This window comes from Sceloporus undulatus, chromosome 6, assembly GCF_019175285.1.
Source record: "Sceloporus undulatus isolate JIND9_A2432 ecotype Alabama chromosome 6, SceUnd_v1.1, whole genome shotgun sequence".
Lineage (NCBI taxonomy): Eukaryota > Metazoa > Chordata > Lepidosauria > Squamata > Phrynosomatidae > Sceloporus > Sceloporus undulatus.
In genome coordinates, this window is record NC_056527.1 from 25234980 (window position 1) to 25257883 (window position 22904).

Below are 22904 nucleotides of genomic sequence, written 5' to 3' on the forward strand. Positions count from 1 at the left end.
TTTGTGCTTATTTGGACGTAAATTGGACAACTCTCCTTTTGTCAATCAAACAAGAAAGCCTTATGCTGACTATTTCATTTTCTGACTATGCATAACACAAATGGAAATGGTTTTGGCTTGCCTTTTCTCCCATGTTAGCACAATATTCTTCTACATGCTTATTTCAATCACAAGTGTTCAATCATACTATGCAACTTTGATGTTAGGATAAGTGTCTTTTGTATAGTATTTAATGTACCTTTGCGAATAATGACAGCATTAGTAGAACTTGAGTGACAGGGTCATTTACTTGTCTGTAGTGTGCAGAGCAACCATCCAGAATAGGAGCTCTTCCAATTCTTACACTCTCTGTTTAACTATAATACTAGTATATAAAAGAGATTTTTTTTTTCCAGGAGCAAGGTACAGATTGTAAAGCAATCTTTTCACTCTAGGTGCATCATACCTTTTGATTTCCCAATTCTATTTTAACTATGGTAAACGTGCAGTATCTAATTCATATTTTATAGAGATTTTCAAAGTATTCCTTGAAATATTTAATAAGAAGTTTTTCTTTTCAAGATCTTGCTCACAATTTAAAGCATAGAAATGTTTTTTTTAAACCTTCAGAAAGAGTATAGAAAAGATTTGGAAGAAGGGATGAAAGGAAAAGGAATGACGGTGTTTGAAGATACGCCAGATTTGATTAGAGTGAAAAATGCAGCTCAGATACTAAATGAGGTAGGTTATGTTAGCAAAGGTTATTAATGTCATGGAAAGTGAGCCCTTCACAAAGCACCCAATGAAATATATTCTTAGTTTTTGCAGTCTGTTGGAAAAGGACATGCTTTGAAATTGCTTCTCTCTGCCCCCCCCCTTTTTTTTTTACAGAAAGAATATAGAAAAGATCTGGAAAATGAAATAAAAGGCAAAGGAGTTAAGCTTATTTCAGAAACTCCTGACATGCAAAGAGCAAAAAGGGCATCTGAAATTGTTAGTGAGGTCAGAAAAGGAAAATATCTAAAATCTTGCTTTGCATCTTTTATAGCTTTGTGCAATTAACAAAAGTTATTGATCAGTACATCAGCACAAGAATTCTTTATATTTCTGTATATGGTAGTGCTTTTGTTTATTATTGAAAGCCATTGTAGAGATATATGCTTACAAAGGATATAGGAATTTATCAAGTGAAAATACATAGAATGTAACCCTGGAAATGTTTGGTTTGCAGTATGCATCAGCTCTAACTTTGCAAAGCCAGTAGTCAGTGATGATGAGCTGTACAGTCCTACAACAACTGGAAAGCCACATGTTTCCCATCCCTTGTGCAGCTGGAATGAAGTTGTAGGTTGCTCAGTCATTTCCCTGTTTAGATCACATTCCTGTGTTCACTTACCTGAAACTATATAATGCTGAATTCAATAGGATTAGTTTTCAAATAGATATGTATTGGATCCAACTGTCAAACACTATTTTATTTTGGTAGAATTTTATGTGCTTGTGGAGTCTGGCTCTGAGTTTGTATAGAAATCTTGACATTACAAATATCAGTTCCAGGGAGGTTAGCTGAGAACACCTCTTTATATTTTAAATTATTTGGGGAAATAGAATGTGTTATTTTAGGCCTTGCTGAAGATAAAGTATTCATTTTACACCAAGTATTTATAATTTGTTCTCTGACTGTTATAGTCCAGTGCAGTCTATGTGAACTAGTGGAGTTATCCTTACTTGCTAGAAAACAGAGACCCATCTCTTTAACTCATTAGAATTTAAAATAAGCATTTCTTTGTTTTTTTAAAGAGAGTAAAAGAAGAACAGAATATTCTTTTAATAGGTAAAAACTGTAAAACATTGTTATAGATGAGGAAGAATTCTGCTTGAGAGAGTAACCACTCCAGTTTGCTTTCTAAATTGTAAACTGGCCTGTGAGGCCAGCATAGTCTTGATTATACTACTAGTGTGTGTCCCTTAAAAGCTCTTTATTTTACCTTTTCAATATGTCTCATTCTGAATTTTGCATTCACAGAAAGAATATAAAAAGGATCTTGAGAATGAAATTAAAGGAAAAGGAATGCAGGTGGGCACAGATACACCTGAAATTCAAAGAGCTAAAAGAGCTTCTGAAATTGCAAGCCAGGTTTGTTCAATGGAATTTCACTATTTATAACCCTGTATAAAATATTGCTTTGACAGCTTACACAAAATATATACGTGATTTTACAAGTAGAAGCTGGTGTTTGTTGTTCTTTCATTTGTCATCTGAGCAAAAATAAATTGCTTTCCCCCTCTTATGATGGGTTACAGTGTTTAATGATATTAGCTTTAATGGGAAAAATACTAGGTCCACGATGAAGGACTTTTGGGTGGTGCAGATGTTGGCAGAGGGACAATGAAACTTGCTAAGTTGTAAGACTACTCATTTCTTGAAACACTGAATAGGAGTTATTTTCATTCTTATTTGCATTTAATGTCACAATCAGTGCATTTCTAAATATGTTCATGTTTCCACTAATGGGTGAATTGCTGTTGCTACCTTTTCTGGATTATGGCCACTGTCCATAATATTCAGTTTTATCAAATCTGAATCTGAGACCTGATTTGAGATTATGAGAACATTCTTAAATATTTTCATTTTAGATCCTTAACTCTTAAAACATTGCTACAATACTCTGATTTCAAATATTCGTCCTTTTTATGTTAAGTTATCTTCTTGAGGGGGGGAGGCATATCAGATATGCCACAGTTCTGAGTGTGTAAAAAGACATTTTGACCTTCAAGGGTGTTATTTAATAAAAGCACACAGATTAAAGCAGGATCTGTATAAAAGCTTGCACTACTGTAGATCTGAGTATTGCTTGTTCTGTCTTTCACAGAAAGAATACAAGAAACATCTAGAAATGGAAATTAAAGGGAAAGGAATGCAGGTGGGCATGGATACTCCTGATATACAACGAGCGAAGAAAGCTTATGAAATTGCAAGCCAGGTTAGTGCAAGATGCAGCACTTCAATGGCATTTACAGTAAAATACAATGGGCTTTTAAAAATGTGTTTTGACAAAATCCTTTTGAAAGTAGAATGTATAGAAAATAAAAAGTGAATCCCACAGAAGCACAGCCAGGCATCAGGAATCTAGTTTGTGTTGCAAGCAATGCTTTGAAAGGAGCACACATAATTTGTCCAGCTGTATGGATATGAAAGCCTAAAGATATTGTGTGTCTAAGAATTCATTAACGTGCCATTTCTTGCAGAAAGAATATATGAAGCACCTGGAGACTGAAATCAAAGGGAAAGGAATGCAAGTGGGCACAGATATCCCAGAGATACAGCGAGCAAAGAAAGCTTCTGAAATAGCCAGCCAGGTGTGTAAGGAATGAAGAATAATTAAGAGTTGTATTTAGTTCAGGGATGCTTTTTTATGTACAGGATTGCTCACTTTGTTCTGATCTGAATTGTTTTTTTAAGGAATTAGGTTATGCCAGTGCACTTGCTTTAACATGTGGATGCTAGTCTGCAATCAACAATTTAGACTTTAATTATACTAAGGTTCAGGTTACCACAATCAGGCAGTGTTTACAAGTGGTTTTAGATTAGATTTACATATATTTATGTTCATGTTTCAATTTCTGGTGCATTCCTATTGTGTGTGTATGTGTGTGTGTTTGTATGTATTTGTTTTCACAGAAAAGGTACAAAAATGAAGCAGAAAAGATGATGAGTACCTATTCTGCTGTGCCTGACACTCCTGAAATCGAAAGGGTTAAAAAAACACAGAGAAATATCAGTTCTGTAAGTAGTAGCATACGTCTTAGTTTCTCACTATCTTATGAACTGGCATGGATCCCAGGACAGTGGTTCTTAACCTGTGGACTTCTAAGGAGTCACCTTGCCCTGACAGGGGGTCTGTGGGGCCCTTTGGAGCTTGATCACTTCCTCTGCCTCTCTCTCATGTGACTGGATTACATGTGGAGGTACCTGGCATGGTGGAGGGAAGGAATCTGGGAGGGCGGCCTGAGTAATGAGACCCCCCTCTTTTCCTGCCACCACTGCGATGCTCCCTAGGGGCCTGCTCACTCTCCCTGCCTTTTTCTCCTGAGGGTGGAGCACATGTGGACCAAAAGGCAATCCTAGTTGCCCCAAGTTAAGGAGTATAGTAAGTACAGTATTTTATGTACTTTAGGATTTTAAATCTTGAGTTAAGTCTTGGGGGTCTTCAGCAACAAAAGATATTTCGAGGGAGTCCCTGTTATAGAAAAGGATAAAAACCACTATCATAGAACTATGGAAGTGTACCATTCATTGCCCCCAAACTGTATGGTCTGTTTGGTAAACGTTACGTTACTATTTGGATGTTAATGGATTGAATTGGCAACCCAATTAATCTAATACATTAAAAAGCAGCTGAGGCTTGGAAAGAATAATTGTTTGAACCATTCTAGTTTTTAAAAAATAAATAAATAACCCAAATAGTGTGTCCATGTGATTTGTCACAAATGATGTGATTTATTGATTTTTAAATAAATTTTGACACCAGTTCTCATATAAATATAAAATATCCTGTCCATGTTGTAAAGGCAGGGTTTCATGAGATCTTTTCTTACTATTCAGTCTGGTTCACTTTTCTATGTTACTTGAATTATACAGAACATTAATTTTTTTCCATTTAAGAGACTTCCTTCAGAATTTATTTTGGGTATCTAATGTAATTTAGCTTGCTAGAATTTAAAAGACTGGCCAGGATCCAATTGTGTACTCTTTACTGCTTTCAGTGGAATCGCCAATCTTCTCCCTCCTAAAACCTGTACTCTTTGAAAACATTTGGCGGAAGCAACTGGCAAGCCCACTGGAGTAGATTTTAAGGGTGTAGCAGGAGTTGCAATGACAGGAAGAGGGCCCCAATTTTCCTATCCTGAATCTCGGCTAAAATAATTAGCTTGTAAAGCCTGGTAATCATTGGAATCTTTCAGAAACAAGGCGATGATATTCCAGGGATTCGGAATAGTTTTTAAATGTTTGGCTCTTAGGCTATGTAGAACTTTTTATTTTTGTGGAACAATAAAAGCAAGACTTTATTTACTGCTTTCTTGGCAAAAGCCCTTGTCTTGCTATAATAGTAATTGTTTGATACCAGTGAAGATATAGAAAGAGGAGAGAATCATACTTTGGTGTGCTGGAGAAGAAAAAATGTTCATTACATTAGGTTATGGGATTAATAATTTCAAGGATGACTAATTTCTGTACTTTTCTCCCTGTTGGAGGAGAAAATGAATATTTCTATATAGTTTTTACCCAGTAGTTGCATATCACAAAGTGTAGCAAAAACAATTTGTGCACAAATACTTGTAGGTTTTTTTTACACCAGTTGTAGGATTTGTACAAACCTGCATTTTTCAAATACAACTGTTACTAGCAAGAAAAGCAGTGTGTGCATGTGCATATGTGCACACAAACTCATTATTTCTGTACAAAACTAGGTATGTTTCTGCAAACGGAATTGTTCAAAAATTATTATTATTATTATTTTACAAAAACCCAATTTGTTTTTGTTTTTTGTGGGGTTTTTTTTAGTATCATTCAGTAGGTGCCCATGTTAGTCAGAACACATGTTTCTATGGAAATGTGTTTCTGCATGCTTGCAGTGACTTTTCCAAACTATAGCACTGTCTAGTCGTTGAGTGCAAAGGCCCACTCTGGGTTAACCTTGTTTAAACCTACTGATGAAAAGCTAGGATTTGAAACTATACTGTGATTATGACTAACCGTAGTTTTAACCATGCCAGTTTTCTGAACTCAGATATCACAGGGAACCATGGCTTGGTTAAAATTGGAAGCAAACACTTCTTGAATTTATGAAAGAAAGTAGGAGATCATATGATACTGACGTTCTCTGGAACTTGTTCATGTAACAGAAAACCATGATTTACCATTAGATCTAAGCTGCTTTCATTACATAGACTCATAGAATCATAGAGTTGGAAGAGACCACAAGGGCTATCCAGTCCAATCCCTTGCCATGCAGGAAATCCAGATTACAAAACATTTCTGAATATGGACATGTGTATCCTTTGGATGGGAACAGTATTTTTTTTCTTTTTACAAATTCTGAGATATTTGAGGACTTTTACACTGTTCAGATATTCAAACCAATCCAAGTTGGGTTGAAAATTAATAAATTTGGGATTAAAATAATTCTATTTATATTTTCACATTTATTATCATATCACTTTTCAGCTTAAAAACTTTGACATTACTTTGAATGATCGTTAATACTGGTTAACACTGGCTTGAAACATATAGGCTACATAAAGCAGCTTCCAGAGCTGTGAAGGTGTGGTGTAGAATGCATGCCTCCAAAGCGGAAGGAAGCTGCCCCAACACCATGATCTGGTCCTTTGGAATAATAACTGGCTCTTGGTGATGGCCAATTTGGGACAGTGGAAGCGGCTCACTTTTGGAGTGGGCCATGCAGTTATCACAGTCTTAGTTGAATTGCGGTTGGAATAGCCAGTGGCTGGTTTTTATTGGCCATGTGCTTTGTTCAACAGCCTCAGACAGAATACCTGCCTTTTAACTACCATGGTTCCATCCTATGGTATTCTGGGGTTTGCAGTTTTGGGAGGAGTACTTAGAATTCTCAGCTAGACAGCTCTAGTCCCTCACTGAACTACAGACACCAGTTCTATAGGATGTCATGACACTTAAAGTGGAATCAGTGTGCTATGCTGTGAAAGGGTCCAATAATAATTGAAGGATCCGAGGCTCAAGAATGACAGACTTTCTTCTCCTTTCTTGGGTGATACATGAGACCCTCAACTATCTTCTGAAAGCTTTTTGCATTTAAAACTGAAACATCCCCAAACAATGAGCACAAATGTATTCTAGCATTTAGAATTTTGCCTGTTTCCACCTCCTCAGTTATTTGTGCTAGTGTCTCTTATTATTATTTTTTCTTTTTGTTTCATAAAGGTATTCTACAAGAAGGGGATAGGTGCTGCTGGCACAGCATTAACAGAGACTCCTGAAATGGAGCGAGTAAAGAAAAATCAGCAAAATATTAGTGCAGTAAGTTTTAGTAGTGCTCCTTTGTATAAATAATGTGTCATCATCATTACTATTGAAGTGTAATGTGAAAAAACAAAGGGAATATAAAGGTAACTTCTAAAGTACAGTCATCCCTTCCCTTATGCGGAGAATCCGTTCCAGGATCCCCCTCCCCCTGCATAAGGGAAAAAACGCGGATGCTCAAGCACTGTATCAAAGAATATATTTAATTAGTTATTCAGTTCTATTTATAGCCTACTTTTCATAACGATCACAAAGCAGGAAACAAAACAATATTAAAACAATTCAAGAAACATTAATGAAATAATAATACAGCATGAACATCTAATAAAATCAATACATAATCTGCAGATAGAAACACATACTAGACAGAGATCAACAATGACCATTCTTATATGTCTTAATAAATAGATAGGTATTAGCCAGATGATGAAATGCCAGTAGATTTGGCACCGGGCATACCTCTTGGGTGGAGGCCTAAATACTCTAAGGCACCAGACCCTGTCTGATCTTAGAGGCTAAGCAGGATCAGCCCTGGTCAATACTTGGATGGAAGACTATCAATGAATGCCTGTTGCTGTAGGCTATACAGTGTACCCTTGGTTCTATGATCCCCTGTAAATACCAAAATCTATGCATGCTCAAGTCCCATTAAATACAATGGCATAGTAAAATGGCAAAATCAAGGTTTGCTTTTTGGAATTTATATTTTTTTGAATATTTGCATGCCTTGGATGGTTGAATCCATGGGTAAAGAATTTGTGGATATGAAGGGCCAACTGTATTTCAGAACTAGCAAACCACCTTTGCCAAAGAAAACACTTTGAAATTCATGGCATCACCATAAGTCAGCAGGAGACTTGAATGCAAACACACACATACCTCTTGAATGAGAAGATTCCATAGTCAGAGTTCTGCTACCACAGAGGAGACCCTGTCTTTGGTTATCACTAGGCAGCCTTTTCTTTGGGTTGGGACAACAAGATTTTCCTCTCTCCCAAACTGAATGGCCCTATAACTCTGTAGCAAAAGATATTTTTCTAGACATACATTTGAAACTCCTGGTGGTGGTGGTAGTAGTAGTAGAGGCTGACAGGAGAAAAGTGCTAGACAACAGAAAAATTAAGAACTCTTTGTACATTTCTGCTTTTAGTTTTTCCATCCCGAAGCTACTGTACTAATTGGGATAAAAAAGAACCAGCCTCTAATGAATTTGCATGTAACTTGTAGTTACATATAGAAATGTATGTATGACGTGTACTTCCTTTTTGTGCATCTTTGTTTCTTCAGTTTCTTCTTTAGGATTCCAGAATCTGCTATTCGATTTGGCAACTTTTTCTAATATCCTTCAGATCTGCAAAGTGTTTGACTTCATCATGAACACCGAAATGAAACAAACATTCAATTTGTATTAAATATGATGAGCAGGGAATGGTTTATGATATGGTTTGTTATTGGGAATGAGTGTTAATAGGAAAACCTTTTCTTTGAACACGTCCAGTAATCACAATGCAAATTCACAGTGATCTTAGTAGAGGTTGCACATCAGTAACAGTATCTAGAGATCTGTATCTCAAAGTAAATTATTTTAAAATTAGTAATACTGTTGTGTGTGCATATTTTACCAAACAATTGTCCTTCAGTTTCAAGTGTTAATAAATACCAACTAATTGGAACATCTGGAATTTAAACTGCAGATGGTGTTTAATTGAGTATACTGTTTATCATAGATCAGTTTCAGTATTACCTTTTATGTTTTAATCTGTAAATTAATAGGTTTACTACAAAGGGCAGCTTGGTAAAGCTACTTCTGTGAGTGTTACTCCTGAAATGGAGAGAGTCAAGAAGAATCAAGAAATTATCAGCTCGGCAAGTTTTTTGTCTCTTCTTTTTTTAGTTTTCTTGTTTTGGATTAAATAAAAATGAGTTTTTCTGAAATTAATGCCTTTATATATGAATTTTTAAATCTTCTTTAAAAATCCTGTAAAAAACTGTGTTTATCTATCTGGCTTGGTCTTATCTCATAATCAAATCTTGAGAAATCTGTTTTGTGTGTGCATCCAACTATTTTTTTTAATGACTGCTACTGTTTTTAAAATTGTTCCTTTTTGTATTATGTACTAGCCATTCAAAGTGTGATAAATTCTAGCCAATGTCAATGATACTCAGGTTTTGGTAGACCACTGTAATGGTCATTACCAAGAAATTAAAAGAGGATAACTTTCACAGCCTATTAAGCATGGTTTTCATGACCATCTGTGTACTCAAAAACTTTGTGTGTGGTGATGATACTGTGTTTTTCAGGTCAAGTACAGCAGAGATCAGAAAGAGATGAAAGGTAGACCTAGTATGATTCTAGACACACCTGAGCTAAGGCATGTCAAAGAGACGCAAAACAACATTTCAATGGTAGGGTACATTCTCCATGTAACTAGCATTTTCTAAATAACGTTTTACTATTGACTGGATCGTGCCCTTCATTAATCCAGATAACTAGCACACACCACAAAAGTGTGGACTAATTTTTTCTTACACAGTGATTGATGGGGTGAATTTGCTACCTGCATATTAATAATGTGTTTTGTTTCTACAATACTAATAAAGTTATTTTCCTAATGATTCACTGTCTGACTCCTTAAAGACATTTCACATTCTCTCTCTGCATCCCAGAGTTTTACTAGAGAGGGTGATACACACACTGCCTTGTGCCCATGCATGTCTCTGATTTGTGCGTGCAAGTGCAATTGTGAATGTTGGTACTCTGATTGTCATTGCTTGCAAGGTTATTTATGTGCGAGTGTGTGGTATCCATGACAGTATGAGACTGCTTTTTAAATGCTTACAAATATTTGTAAAGCCTTGGTAATGATGGTACTAATTTAGGGATGGGTCCACAGCATTTGATTTTGAATTTGTTTGAAATGTGTGCTCTTTTGGAAGAATTGTAATACCATCACCTGCACGTGAATGCAACTGATTGATGCTAAACATATTAAAAATGCATGGAACTCTTTATATATGTGCAAAATGTAATTACTTCAGAGAATATTCTTAAGGAAGATCCCTGAAATGAAACATATGTTAGTAGATAAACTGCTAATGAATAATTGCACTGTTATTGTTAGTTGCTTGAGTAATATGCAAAGAAAAATGGCAATGCCCAGCAATAGGGAAGATGGAAGTGCTTCATCCTTTTGTGGTTATTAATGCTCCTTGCCATTGAGCAGTAAAATAATTCTTATTCTTCCCCAGGTCAAGTACCATGAAGATTTTGAGAAGACAAAAGGCAGAGGTTTCACTCCAATAGTGGATGATCCTGTGACTGAACGGGTGAGAAGAAATACCCAGGTGGTTAGTGATGCTGCCTATAAAGGTGTTCATCCACATATAGTGGAAATGGACAGGAGACCTGGAATAATTGTGGGTAAGTTAATCTATATGTTTTACTAACTCAAAGTCATTTGTGTGGGCCAGATCTGCTGATATTTCGTTGTGACCAGAGTAATTGTGCTCTGTTATTAATTCCCCCCCCCATTCTATTTAATTGCAGTTTTATCTCTATTTGATGTTATATACTTCTACATCGTACGCGATTTCTTTTTCAGATTAAAATGGTAGGTCAGTGTTGGGTTGTCAGACAATAATTGTTCTCCAGCAGAATTGCTAATTGCAGTCACCTCTGAAGTAACGAGAATATTAATTAACATAACAGATGATAAGATGAAAGGAATTCTAATCAAGCATTAATTTGCTCCACAAAAGCTTAAAGGCGAAAGAGAGAGAGAGCGAGAGAGAGAGAGAAAGGCATAATATAAAAAGTACTTAAATCCTTAATATGAAGCACCAATTATTAATACTTATAACTTACTTTTAAAAATGAAAGTAATCACAGAAGAAATTGCCATTTGACATTTTCATGTAGGTTACTGTAAAAGGAATTCAGCTTCACAATTTCAGTGCCTCCTTCAGGTTTTCATTGCTGCAAAAAAAAACACAAAAAAACAAAAAAAAAAGCATTATATTTATTTGGGAGCTTGAACAGTTGATCTGTATACATATTGAAATGAAAATTGGATGCATTATGCTTTAAAAATGGGATGCATCATGTTCCTAAGCTATTTGTACTGTATTTGAGCCTATTTAGGTAACACATGAAACTACAAATTGTTTTTTTAATGCTTCTTTTCAACAGGTCCTGGAAAATCCCCACAAAGCAACAGTCATGCCATATTAATAATTAATTTATTAATAATATTTATTTGTATCCCACCTCTTCCTGTATTGGATCGAGGTGGGTAACAACAAACATAATAACAATAAAAATAGAACACAGCAAACCACAAGTAAAAACATAGCAAAGCATTTAAAATCCAATTCCCTATCTCCCTCCCACCTTAAAATAACATTAAAAACAATAATTCCCAGCTGGAGAGTGAACATTCAGAGGAGTTCAATTTGGGAAGGCCTGCCAGAAGAGATCCATTTTTATTGCCTTTTAAAAAGCCTCCAAAGATGTTATATGGTGCATCACTTCCAGCAGGTCATTCCAGACTTTTGGAGCGGCAACAGAAAATGTCCTCTGGGAAGTCGATACCAGTCTCGTTTTCTTGGACTGCAGGAGATTCTTCCCAGAGGACCTGAGAGTGCAGGAAGGATTGTATGGGAAGAGGCATTCCCTCAGATAAGCTGGACCGAAGCCATATGGCCACTTTACCAGTGGGTCTTGAGGTGGGGGGGGTAAGGGGTTACATATTTCATTTTCATCATGTTTTTAACACATTGTGGATGGCATCCTAGTTCAAACTAGAGTAGACCTGTTCCATCAATTCTAGAATGGTAAGCCAATGTATAGGTAATCCCACAGATTCAGTGGTTCTTCTCTAGTCAGGATTAACAGTAGGATTGAAGCCTATATGTATTCTTCAAGTTTGACAGGCATAGTCTTGTTCTCTAACTTATGACTGAAAAGAAAGAGTTTTTTCTTAAAATGTGTATAACTGCCCTTGATGTCTCTGTAATTCAAGAATTACTCTCCGTGTACCCAAAATTATCCCAATGATATTGTACAGAAATCTCTGTGTGAACATTACCACTGATATTGGGTATTTCCCTAGCAACCCGAATATGTCCTGCAAGTGATTGAATTGACACATCTCACATTGACCAGTCATAACGTAATTTTTTCTAACATCCACTATGATAGCTGTTAATATAGACCAACCTCTGGGAATGGCCTTGTGGCAGGAGTTATGTATTTTATGTAAAACATACAGTAGCTCTCTACCAAGCAGGTACTGAAGGCAGTTTGCAGTTAAAAATAGGGTACCATAAAATGTAATAAAATAGCGAACCAAAGAACAAAATGACAAAATAAACTCTGATTCCAGGAGTAAAGCAGAGGTTTGGGAAAATAATTTCTACAAGACAGAAAAGGCTGTCAGCAAGACTGTTAGCTTGTAAATTTGCAAACAAATGTTTTTGAAGATCAGTCACTGATTGGAGTACCATCCTAGAAAATTTATTTATTTTATTCATTTATTTTATTTATATGCTGCTTTTCTCCCAGGATGGCACCCAAAGTGGCTTCCCTAAGAACAAATTAAAAATGTTTTTATAAAGTTTTAAAACCTATTTAAAATCACCATAATGGAATACTATAAAACTGATTTAAACAAACAAAACAAACAAGCTTCATTTATATACCGCTTCATACCGCCTAAGCAGTGTCTAAGCGGTTTACAACTGTAAGCTAATTTGCCCCCAACAATCTGGGTACTAATTTTAGTGACCTCGGAAGGATGCAAGCCTGAGTCAAGCTTGAGCCCTTTTGCTGGTCTTGAACTCGCAACCTTGTAGTTTTGAGTGAGTGGCTACAGTACCGGTATTTAACCATTTAGCCACCATACAAAAGTTAAAAACAGATAAAACATACATTACATAAAAAAACCTTCCCTGCTTAAGCATTAAAAAGCTCACTTAAGTAAGAATGTTTTTACGTGCCAGTGAAAAGAAAGCAGGGAGGAAGCCAGCCTAGCCTCCCATGGAAGAGAGTTCAAGAGGGTGGGAGCAGCCACTGACAAGGCTCTCTCATGTCCTCACCAAGTGAGCCTGTGATGGTGGTGGCACCAAGAGAAAACCTTTCCCTGAAGATCTTAAAGGTGTGGCAGGTTCATATGGGGAGATAGAGACTTTCAAATGGTGTGGACATAAGCCTTGTAGGGTTTTATACGTCATGAGTTGTGCCTGGAAATAAACCTGTAGCCATGGAAGCTGTTTCCTACTCCTACTCCTTCTTCCTGTTTGGCTTACTTTTGATCATAGCAGCATAAGTCGCAGAGTCTGTTAAAATATTTGAATGAATGGACCTGTTTCATGGAAAGGTTATCTAAAAGTGCAACCTGGAGAGGATCAGTAAGCATCTGATGCCATGTTGTGTTTACATTTTTGAAAGGCATGCAACATGCTTTGTTGGTATTTATTTTTAATAAATTCATTGGCAAATTCAAAGCTGAATTGTCTTATTGGCTTCCTAACGTGGCGCAACAAAATCAGGAACTGAATGCTGCTGGTGAAGAAGGAGAAAATACAGCTGGTGAAGAAGGAGAAAATACTGTAGCTTTTCAGTTCCCATTGCAGAGCAATCAGTTGGAAAAATTGGGTGATAAGAACTTGGAACTGAAGCAATGCCTTTCAAAGAACACAACAATTCTTAACTCCCTTTAGATTTTATCAACAGTTTCTATGTTTTTAAATTTTAACTTATCTGGTTATTGTTTGCATATAATCTGATAGGAAATCAGACAATCCTTTTCAGTTTGTATGTTACTTGAAGCATATAAGACAGGGGGGAAATAGCTGAAATAATGAAATATCACAGGGAACAAATTACTTGTGCAAAAAATGGTAAGATAGAAAAGTGTTTCTTGGCTATAGTAATATAAATAAACTTAATGTTTCATGGATCAGCCTATATAAAATAAATTAAGAGTGGGTAGTATGCAAGCTACATGGGCCCCCTTGGCCTAATTTTCTGGCCACTGCTACTGCATTTGCTGATCACTGTGGTGACAGCAACCTTACCTAGCAATTTTTTTTGAAAACAAGGAATGTAGGAAGCGCGCACCTTGTTTTCAAGCTAATAAAGCAACAATTTTTTTATTGGAATGGATTCATTTGGGTCCCCCCCCCGGAAAAATAACACCTAAGGTACAAATGTAGAGATAAGGCATGCTGAATACCATAATTTTGTCCCTTGGCTATTCAGGACATGTGTGTCTCTTTGTTTTGGCTACAGAAGGATGATCTTCACAAAACATAGTTCTTCCAACTTTAGCTGAGGGGAAAAAAGGAGTAGCAATCAATTTTACAAAACAACTGATGAAGTAAACCGGGGTAGGCAACCTGCGGCCCGCGGGCCGGATGCGGCCCGGCGAGGCCTTGGGACTGGCCCCAGCCCAGTCCTGCCGCGGATTGCCGCCGGGGCCTTTGGCCTCTCACACGCAGGGGCAATTGTCTATAGAAGCCTCAGAAACATGCATTTATATTAACATTTTTTTAAAAATCAGCAAATTTTTTCGCGTGTCCTCCACTTAAAAGTGTCCACCATTTGAAAATTTTGTCCTACATTTGTCCCAGTTTATTTATTTATTTAAATTTTTAAAAAATTATTTATTTATTTATTTTTTGGCTTCGGCCCCCCAGTTGTCTGAGGGACAGCAACCCGGCCCCCGGCTCAAAAAGTTTGCCTACCCCTGAAGTAAACTTAGTGTACAAAAACTTATGCTACCAACTTATTTCTCTCAGTTAGTCTCACAGTTGCTACAAGATTTATTTGCATAAGAAAACAGTTGATCAGATCTTTGTGCATTTACTTTCCACACCTTCTGTCTCATCATTTCTTTTTGGGCAAGACCTCAAAATTTGGCGCACAGATCCTGGCTCCATCTTCGACATTGACCCTTTGGAAGACAATATTCAGTCTAAGAGTCTACATATGCTTTCTGGTACTTTTCAAATCATGGCTTTTCCCCAATGCCTGGTAGTAGTTGTAAAAGTAATATTTAACATAGAGCATCTAACAATACAGCTGCTGGATTTCAGAAATGACTTATGTATACACAAAGGCACTTTTTTTTGCAGTGGCCACATTAATATAAAGTGTCATAAGCTAAATGCACGTGGATTAGCTGGATTGGATTTCACTTCCTGCACATGGTTTTATCCCCATTAGTAGTCTGCATGGAACAATTTGCTGAGGTCTAAACTGACACAAACTTTTCAAATGTAGTGTGTGTGATATAAGAAGTGGATTTTCTTCATTATTAAATGCATATAACAAGCTATCCCTGTAAAATGTTAGGTTAATTTTGCATGTGGATTATTAGATTGCTTTATATGACAGGTTGAATAAAAACAGCAATTCATTTTTCTCTGCTATGACAAAAGTCTTAACATTGTAAAGGATCTGTATTCCATCCCTTGAAATTGTGCAGTGCAACCTTTTGGACAGGCAGTGGAATGTCTTGGGAAAGCAGTTGTATATTAACAGATTGCATGTGGCTATGTAATCCAGTATTTTGATGTTTGTATGGATAATTGCCTTTTCTTGTACATTTTAGAGGACTCTAAATCACAACATATTGTTGTCTGCCCTGTTTCTCTATTTTTGTTAGTGTCTTTTTTTCTTTACTAATTTATCATACAACTATTTATTTAAGTATTGTTTCTTCTTGTAGAAAAAGCAAGACGTTACAATAAACAACATTTATATTCTACCAGTACTTCTGGCGTTGGAGATGACAAGTCAGATGGTTCTATATTTTCTTATTCCAGTGAGGTAACAAGGCCATCTAATGAAGGAGGTACCCACAGATGTCCACTGTTTTCTTTTGCTTAACCATCACAGTGTGTCAGTTCTTTACACAACTCACATTTAATTCTCAGCAATTCTTGCTGTTTCAGTGAACAAACTTCTAATTAATGTCAGAGATCCTATAAGAAATCTGGCTGAGTTTTTGCATCCTCATATATATATATATATATATGATTCACAAGTCTCAGTGGCTCAAAAATAGAATTTATTTTGTTTTAACAAAGTCCAGGTAATAGTTCTGATTTTCAGATTTGTAGGTGAATGGAAGACAGAGTGTAAATCATTCTCAAGTGTATGGTTTTCATTGCGGAAGGATGTATGTCAATTTTTTAACTGATCTTGTTCAAGATTCCACCAGCTCAACAGGACAGAGTCAATGCCAAGAGGCAAAGGGGTGTATGTGTGTAGAAGATAGAGACTGGAACGGCCAGCTTCAGTAGATTATGATTATAACTTTATGTTCTATGTTATGTCAGAGCCAGTTTGGATCTGGTTTTAACCCATTCATGGTTTTAATGGTTTTCAGTCAACTGAATTTGAATAATCTAGACCATTATTCTTTGTCATGTGACAACCTTTCAATATCTTGGTTGACTTGACACCAATAAAACATTACATTGCAGCATTATAATTTTTGATGTTTCAGAAACATGACATTTATAGTGCTCATTTCTACACCAGATACATACATGTGGGCTGGAAGCCTGCATTATGCTAGTATAACAGCCTGTTTACACTAGCAGTTGAACTTTTTCTAGGATCAGACAGTAGCTGTAAAGGAAGATAAAACCCATTTTCTCCATTGCTGGGTTCCAGTTAGTTCTTGAGCCAGGAGGTTCTGGTAAGGCTGGATGGGGAAATTACTAGTTCTGTAGCACAGGTGATTTTCCAAGTCAGCTTTCCCAGAGCAACCTGGTTTTGAGGAATGCTCCACACTCAAGAAGTAAGCTATTTGGAACTGGAAGCATTTCTTCCTAGTGACAATTACTTTCTTTAACCTTCTTGCATGGCCACGGTGCCCACAACCTCTTTTTGCCTGCTGGTTTGGTGCACCAACAAGATTCTAGTTGTATACTACACATACATACGGTACATGCAACTGTATGTATGTATAATTTATATTTGTGTATTGCTTTTCCAGAATGCACAAATTGCTACCATATACAAAAATAAAAATGAATGAAATAGTCAGAATCCCTATACAGTTCTAAGTACCATAATTTGTAAGCTAAAAATTAGACACCCAGATCTTGTTAGAATGGGAAGAGAATTCCACAGTTTCAGTGTTACTATAGAAAATACCTGTGCTGGCCAAATGGCTGTAATAAAGTTTGTTGTTGTTATAGAAAATACCAAGCTTTGATTATATATTAAATAAATGAGAGAAGCCACTCAGCAAGGCATGCAGGTTCTAAATTATGCAAAGTTTTTAAAGTCTGAACCAGTACTTTATGTTGATTGTTAATGTACACATGGCACTGATGCCACTTAAATTGTAGATGTAATGTAGCCCTATGACCAAACCCTGTCAGTAGATGGGTACCCAGCCTTTCCATTAGCAGGAGTTTTTTTTAGCTGTCTTTGGCGGGTTATAGACCACTGCTTTGAGGCGGTTTGCCGCCGCCGCTGTTTGCTCCGTAAGGGAGCCGCTGCAGCCAAACCGCACGGCTCTGTTACGGAGCAAAAAAGAAGCTCCAAAATGGAGCTTCTTCTTGCGGCGCCCTAATGACGTCGCGAGGCGCCGGGGCGCATTCGCGACGTCATTAGCGCCGCGACACGTTCGGACGCACAGCGTCCGATATGTAAAGATGGCGGCACCCATATGAACAGGACGCCGCCATCTTGTACGTATTCTATACGTACTAGGGTTAGGGGGGTGCCGAAGCACCGCCCCTTCCTAACCCTAGTACGTATAGAATACGTACTAAATGGCGGTCTGTAACCCGCCTTTAGCACTCAGACATACTAGTAGTATGTAGAGAGGTTAAAAAGGTGAAGTAAGAAGTAACCAAAACATAGGGGTGAAACAGACTGCCCCTTTGCGCTGGTTTGGTGGCAGTGTCAGAGCATGGCATTTAGATGCTGCACACTCTGATGCCACCCATCCGCCCACATGGTGGGCAGTTTTGTGGCACTCCGGCAGCATGCTGTTTATACACTGCACATCACAAAAACACTGCAAAGCTGCGGCAGTGACGGAAAAGCTGGCTTTTTGTTTACTTAAAAAGGAGCAGTATTTTGCCACCTCTTTTTGGGCTGGTAAAAAGCTGGATTGGGACTGCAGCATGCAGTTGCCCTGGCCCTGACCTGGCTTTCTCCAGGGCAGCCCTTCAGGACCATCTGTTTCAGCCCATGGATGAAAGTGACTGGGCACTATTCTAAGTAAGAAGGTGCAGTTACATCAGGGCTTTAGTGTAATGTCCATGTTAATGCTCAGGGCTGTAGTTTTAAAAAGCTAACATAAAAATTATCTGCCAAGCAGAGCTTAATTGTGTGAACTACATATTATATAAATTGGACAAATTTTCATTATTTTGAATAATTTTAATTATGACTTGCAGAATTTAACTAAAAACAGAGCTGAGATTCTCAGGGGGTTGAATCCTGTATCCCTTCCCTATGTGTTTGTTTTAAAATAAAGTCAAGTATTTGGTTGCCTCTTCCACAGAACTGCAGCATATTCAGAGCCCTGCTGAGAGGTTTCTGCTCTGCTTCAGATGCTCAAAGCAGATTTGGCTCTATTTGTATTTCAGAGGAATTAATGAGAATGGATTTTGTTCTGATTTTGTTATCTACACAATTGATCTATGCTAAGTCACGTTTTTTCATTGTTAATATATTATTCAATGTTACTGGTAAAACTGAAATAGATATTTCCAACTTCCTTGTGTTATTTCATATTTTACTGGTATGTATGAGAGTGAGAGATGCAACTCATAGGATTAGCGTTTTAGTGCTACAAAATAAGTTGCAAACCATTTCAGTAAATGAATATACATGAATGTACATGGTGTACTAATAAGTTTCCTTTCTGTTTTTTTCTATACATTGAAAGGGATTTTTATATTACACTTAAATATATCTATGAAATATTCATTGCAATCTTCTGTTCTGCTTGACTATATTTTCAAGCCATTTAAACTGTTCCTTGACATTTCACGTTTTAGTCTTAAAATGGAATAACTTTAGTATTCCCATTAGCATCTGACAACTATAGCCTAAATTCAATTGCAAGATCCAAACAGAATATATCAATTGGATTTACATCATTATCGACTTAATGCCATTCAGCAATTGAGTCAGTGGGACAATTGTAGTTGGAGCTAGCCTTTATGTTTGGATTTGGATTTGGATTTAAGTCTGTGTTTTTCTTATTTGATATCTATATTTTAATGCTCAGGTTTCTGAAAGTCCATGCCCTTTAGTGACAAAACTGTGTATTTTCTGTTGTGATGAAACAATGTTAAAATGAATTTGTTAAACTGAAAAGAAGAGCCTCTTCCGTAATGTGATCTTTGGCTTAGTACTTTTCTGCAAGTGCCACATATCTGTTTTTGTAGCTATACCATATACTAATATTTGGCTTGCTCTCCTATTGAAGGAAAAGTGAAAAAGGTATGATCCAGCCAAACTTCTCAAACTCAAAGAGCCCATGAAAATTGAACTCAACAATATATATAAAAAGGACAAAAATATCTACCATTTTGCACAGAATGACAATCTATTTATTAACAGCTCACAGATAGAAGCTTTGCATATAGAAACTCTACAGAACACAACTTTCTCAAAAGATAATAGAGACAAGGAAATGACAGAAGCAAAAGGAAGCAAAGCAAGACTGCCCTCCTGCTTTATGTAAACTGATAAACAGTCCTAGAGATAAATTTACAGCACTTTATAAATAAAGGTTAATAATAATAATATCAAGAATTAAGAAATTTCTCTGTCATTCCCTCTCCAGACTTTCTTCCCCCTCCTTTGCTTCCATAATTGACTCCCACCTTGATAATACTAAAATGCTTCTTAATGCTAAAAGCAGATACAAGAAAGGGTAGATGTAGGGCCAGCTACTGTTAGGCAGAAAGAGGCAGGTGCCCCAGATGACAGTGCTGGAGAGTTTGAAGGAAGTAGCTTTCATCTTCTGCTCATCCCTACCTGTTGGAAGACAGAGCTGTGGTCCTAGCCTGGCATGCTATCCTCAGAGAAGATGAACCACAGTGTCCCATTCGCAGTCATGCTCCGAGATTCAACTGTCCAGTACATGGAACAAGAGAGGTGCTATCTTGTCCTTCACTTCAGGCAACAAAACATTTTGGGGTAGCCCTGGTTAGAAGTACTACATAGAAAAGAGAGAATGCTATCTTTGTCAGGCAGGCCATCAATGAACATATCAAGAGATAGTATTTGCTAACATTGCTCTATTCTAATTATTTCAACCTCCAGCTAGTAGGAAAAAGCATTGCTAAAAATAATTAAATTAAGCCAGAGCCTCTTGGTTCCTGAGGTATTCAACTAATATGTATATTATGTTCCAATATCAGATCAGTAAACTAAGTTTTTCTCTTTACACATGCTGGGAAATAGAGCCACAACTCACTCTTTGAATTATCTGGCTTCACTTTCAAATAGACTTTAAAAAAAAAATCATGCTACACAGAATCATTTAATTTGTTTTACATTTAGTGCTTGTCTATTTAAAAATGTCTTTACAGTAATTTAGGAAGAGGCTGCATAATGATTTTATGTATGGTGCATCTTAGAATATATATATTATTTTATGAGATTCATTGTTTGCATATACAGCTTGAAAATATTAAAAAAATAATAATCCTGAAAGGAGACCTTGATTTTGCCATTTTAAATAAGGGAAACTATTTTACTACAACATGGTATATAATGGGACTTGAACATACAGAGATTTTGGTATCCATGGAGTGCGGGATGGGGTCCTGGAACCACACCCAAGCAGATACCATGGGCCCACTGTATATTAAGATGTATATATCAATTAATGTATACAGTAGTCCCTCGGGTTACGAAATTAATTCGTTCCGCGGCTCCGTTCGTAACCCGAGTAATTTCGCAACCCGAAAAGGCTAGCGGCTAGCGCTGGAAAGCCGCTAGCCGCGCTTTGCGGTTTGAATTTCGCGCCGAAAAAAACATTCGTAACCCGAAAAAACCTTCGTATCCCGGAACAGTTTTTTTCCTATCTATTTTTTTCGTATCCCGGAAATTTCGTAACGCGATAAATTCGTATCCCGGGGTACCACTGTATATGCACTTACACATATACATACATGTTGGAATTGGAGTTGGGTAGGCAGGAGATTTCCGCTTAATCAAACGTCTGTGTGAATAATAATAACAATAGGAGCTAAAGCTGCCCCATCCAGACTGTTAAAGGGCTTTCAGAGATGTACATATTGTTATTACATCAGAATGTTTCCTAGTGGGTGTGGTGATCCAAGGATCTCTGTATATAAATAATCACTACCCAGTCTTTAAGATTTTGCAACAGCTATATGACTAGCCTATATACACTCCATTATTCATTTCAGTGCATATTTTACTGAAAAGTGTAGTAAAACAAGAAGCATTGAAAACAAAGGTAAGATTGCATTAGATTTTCTAGTCTATACATAACGAAACTGAACTACTTTTTGATTGTAGTTAATAGAGCAAGAGTGCTTATGAAGCAGCATTCTTTTGTTGTTGTTGCTTAATCATCCATATGGAAAACCTGGAAGTTTGTGGGTTTTTTGTTCACAAATGGTGAGGGTTTTACTGTATGGAAGAAGTTCATAGTTTGTGTGATTAAAAGGGTTTGTGTGATCAAAGCATCATGTTCTGGGACAACATAGAAAGCTAATAATTTTTAAAATAACTTTCTCATCCCTTTCCTTCTCTGTTTTCCTTACAATGAACAATGTAATCCTATTGATTGTGAATGTAAATTATTGCTTGAATTTAGCAGGAACCTTAAGCGCTCATTTCGCTTCTCCAGGACAATACATATGGCATAATTTCCCTCTCTGTACTATTACAAAAACACACAAATCACTCCTACAACAATATCAACTATGATTTTTTTAGATACTGGCAGCTGGTGGCTTTTATTTGAGAGGAGCAGTTTTGTTCTGAACTTTAAAGGAGCTATTCATGGTGCTGAAACTGTTTTGGCTAGCTCCTTTGAAATTCAGAATAAAACCTGAAGCCGATACACCACTCCACTCTCAGTCTATGGCTGAGGGCAAGGAAATTCACAGCACAAAGACTTTGCATCTGGTAGAAAGTCTACTTAAATCATACTTTAGGGACAGGAATAACTGGGCCTAGGGATATCATTATTGGTGGCAATTTTTTGCCCCCATAATGTATAACTTATTTCTAAAGAACATTGGGGCAGATACCTAATTTGTTTCATAGCTTTTAGAGAGCCTTGATGTACCTCAAATCCCTGGCTAATAAATTTTGCTTCAGACAAAAAAAATCATAGTGTACCTTGGTGCATTTTGTTGTGCCAGGTTACACAAAATTGGCAAAATTGCATATATTTCAATTACAGCAGAAACCAATAGTGAATAGAGTAATTTGCTCCTCGCTGAATTGGCAGTGTGGATTGTACAGATGTAATTTACTACTGAACTAAACTACTACTGTTTGACAGTTGGGATGTACATGTATCCCATGTGTCCCACCAAAAATTTGATAACCCAGTACAAGAAGGTGACATGGGGAAGAACTAATCTAGGAAACCTGATTTAGCACTGATAATCGAATTGAGTGTTCCTACACTTTGTAGCAGTATTGGTTGTCTGACATGAGTGTTACCACGTAGCAGAGGAATTTTAAAATAAAGCTTTTATTACAGGCAAACAAATTTTGATTCTAATATTATAATGGTTTGTTGACTGTTCACCACTTTGAAGTGAATGAAGATTGCACAGCAGTTCACAGCTGGCATATGCCTTCACTATGAAATGTTTTTATTTA

At 36.8% G+C, this 22904-nt stretch overlaps 1 protein-coding gene across 1 annotated transcript in view; it reads left to right on the top strand.

Moving 5' to 3' along the window:
• NEBL (nebulette) overlaps positions 1-22904 on the top strand; it is a 70359-nt gene that overhangs the window by 40515 nt on the left and 6940 nt on the right. Inside the window, 12 exon segments of the mRNA XM_042474437.1 lie at positions 610-720; positions 871-981; positions 2006-2116; positions 2853-2963; positions 3229-3339; positions 3662-3766; positions 6944-7039; positions 8816-8908; positions 9344-9448; positions 10292-10463; positions 14950-15042; positions 15775-15900. Coding sequence (XP_042330371.1) covers positions 610-720; positions 871-981; positions 2006-2116; positions 2853-2963; positions 3229-3339; positions 3662-3766; positions 6944-7039; positions 8816-8908; positions 9344-9448; positions 10292-10463; positions 14950-15042; positions 15775-15900 — 1345 coding nt within the window.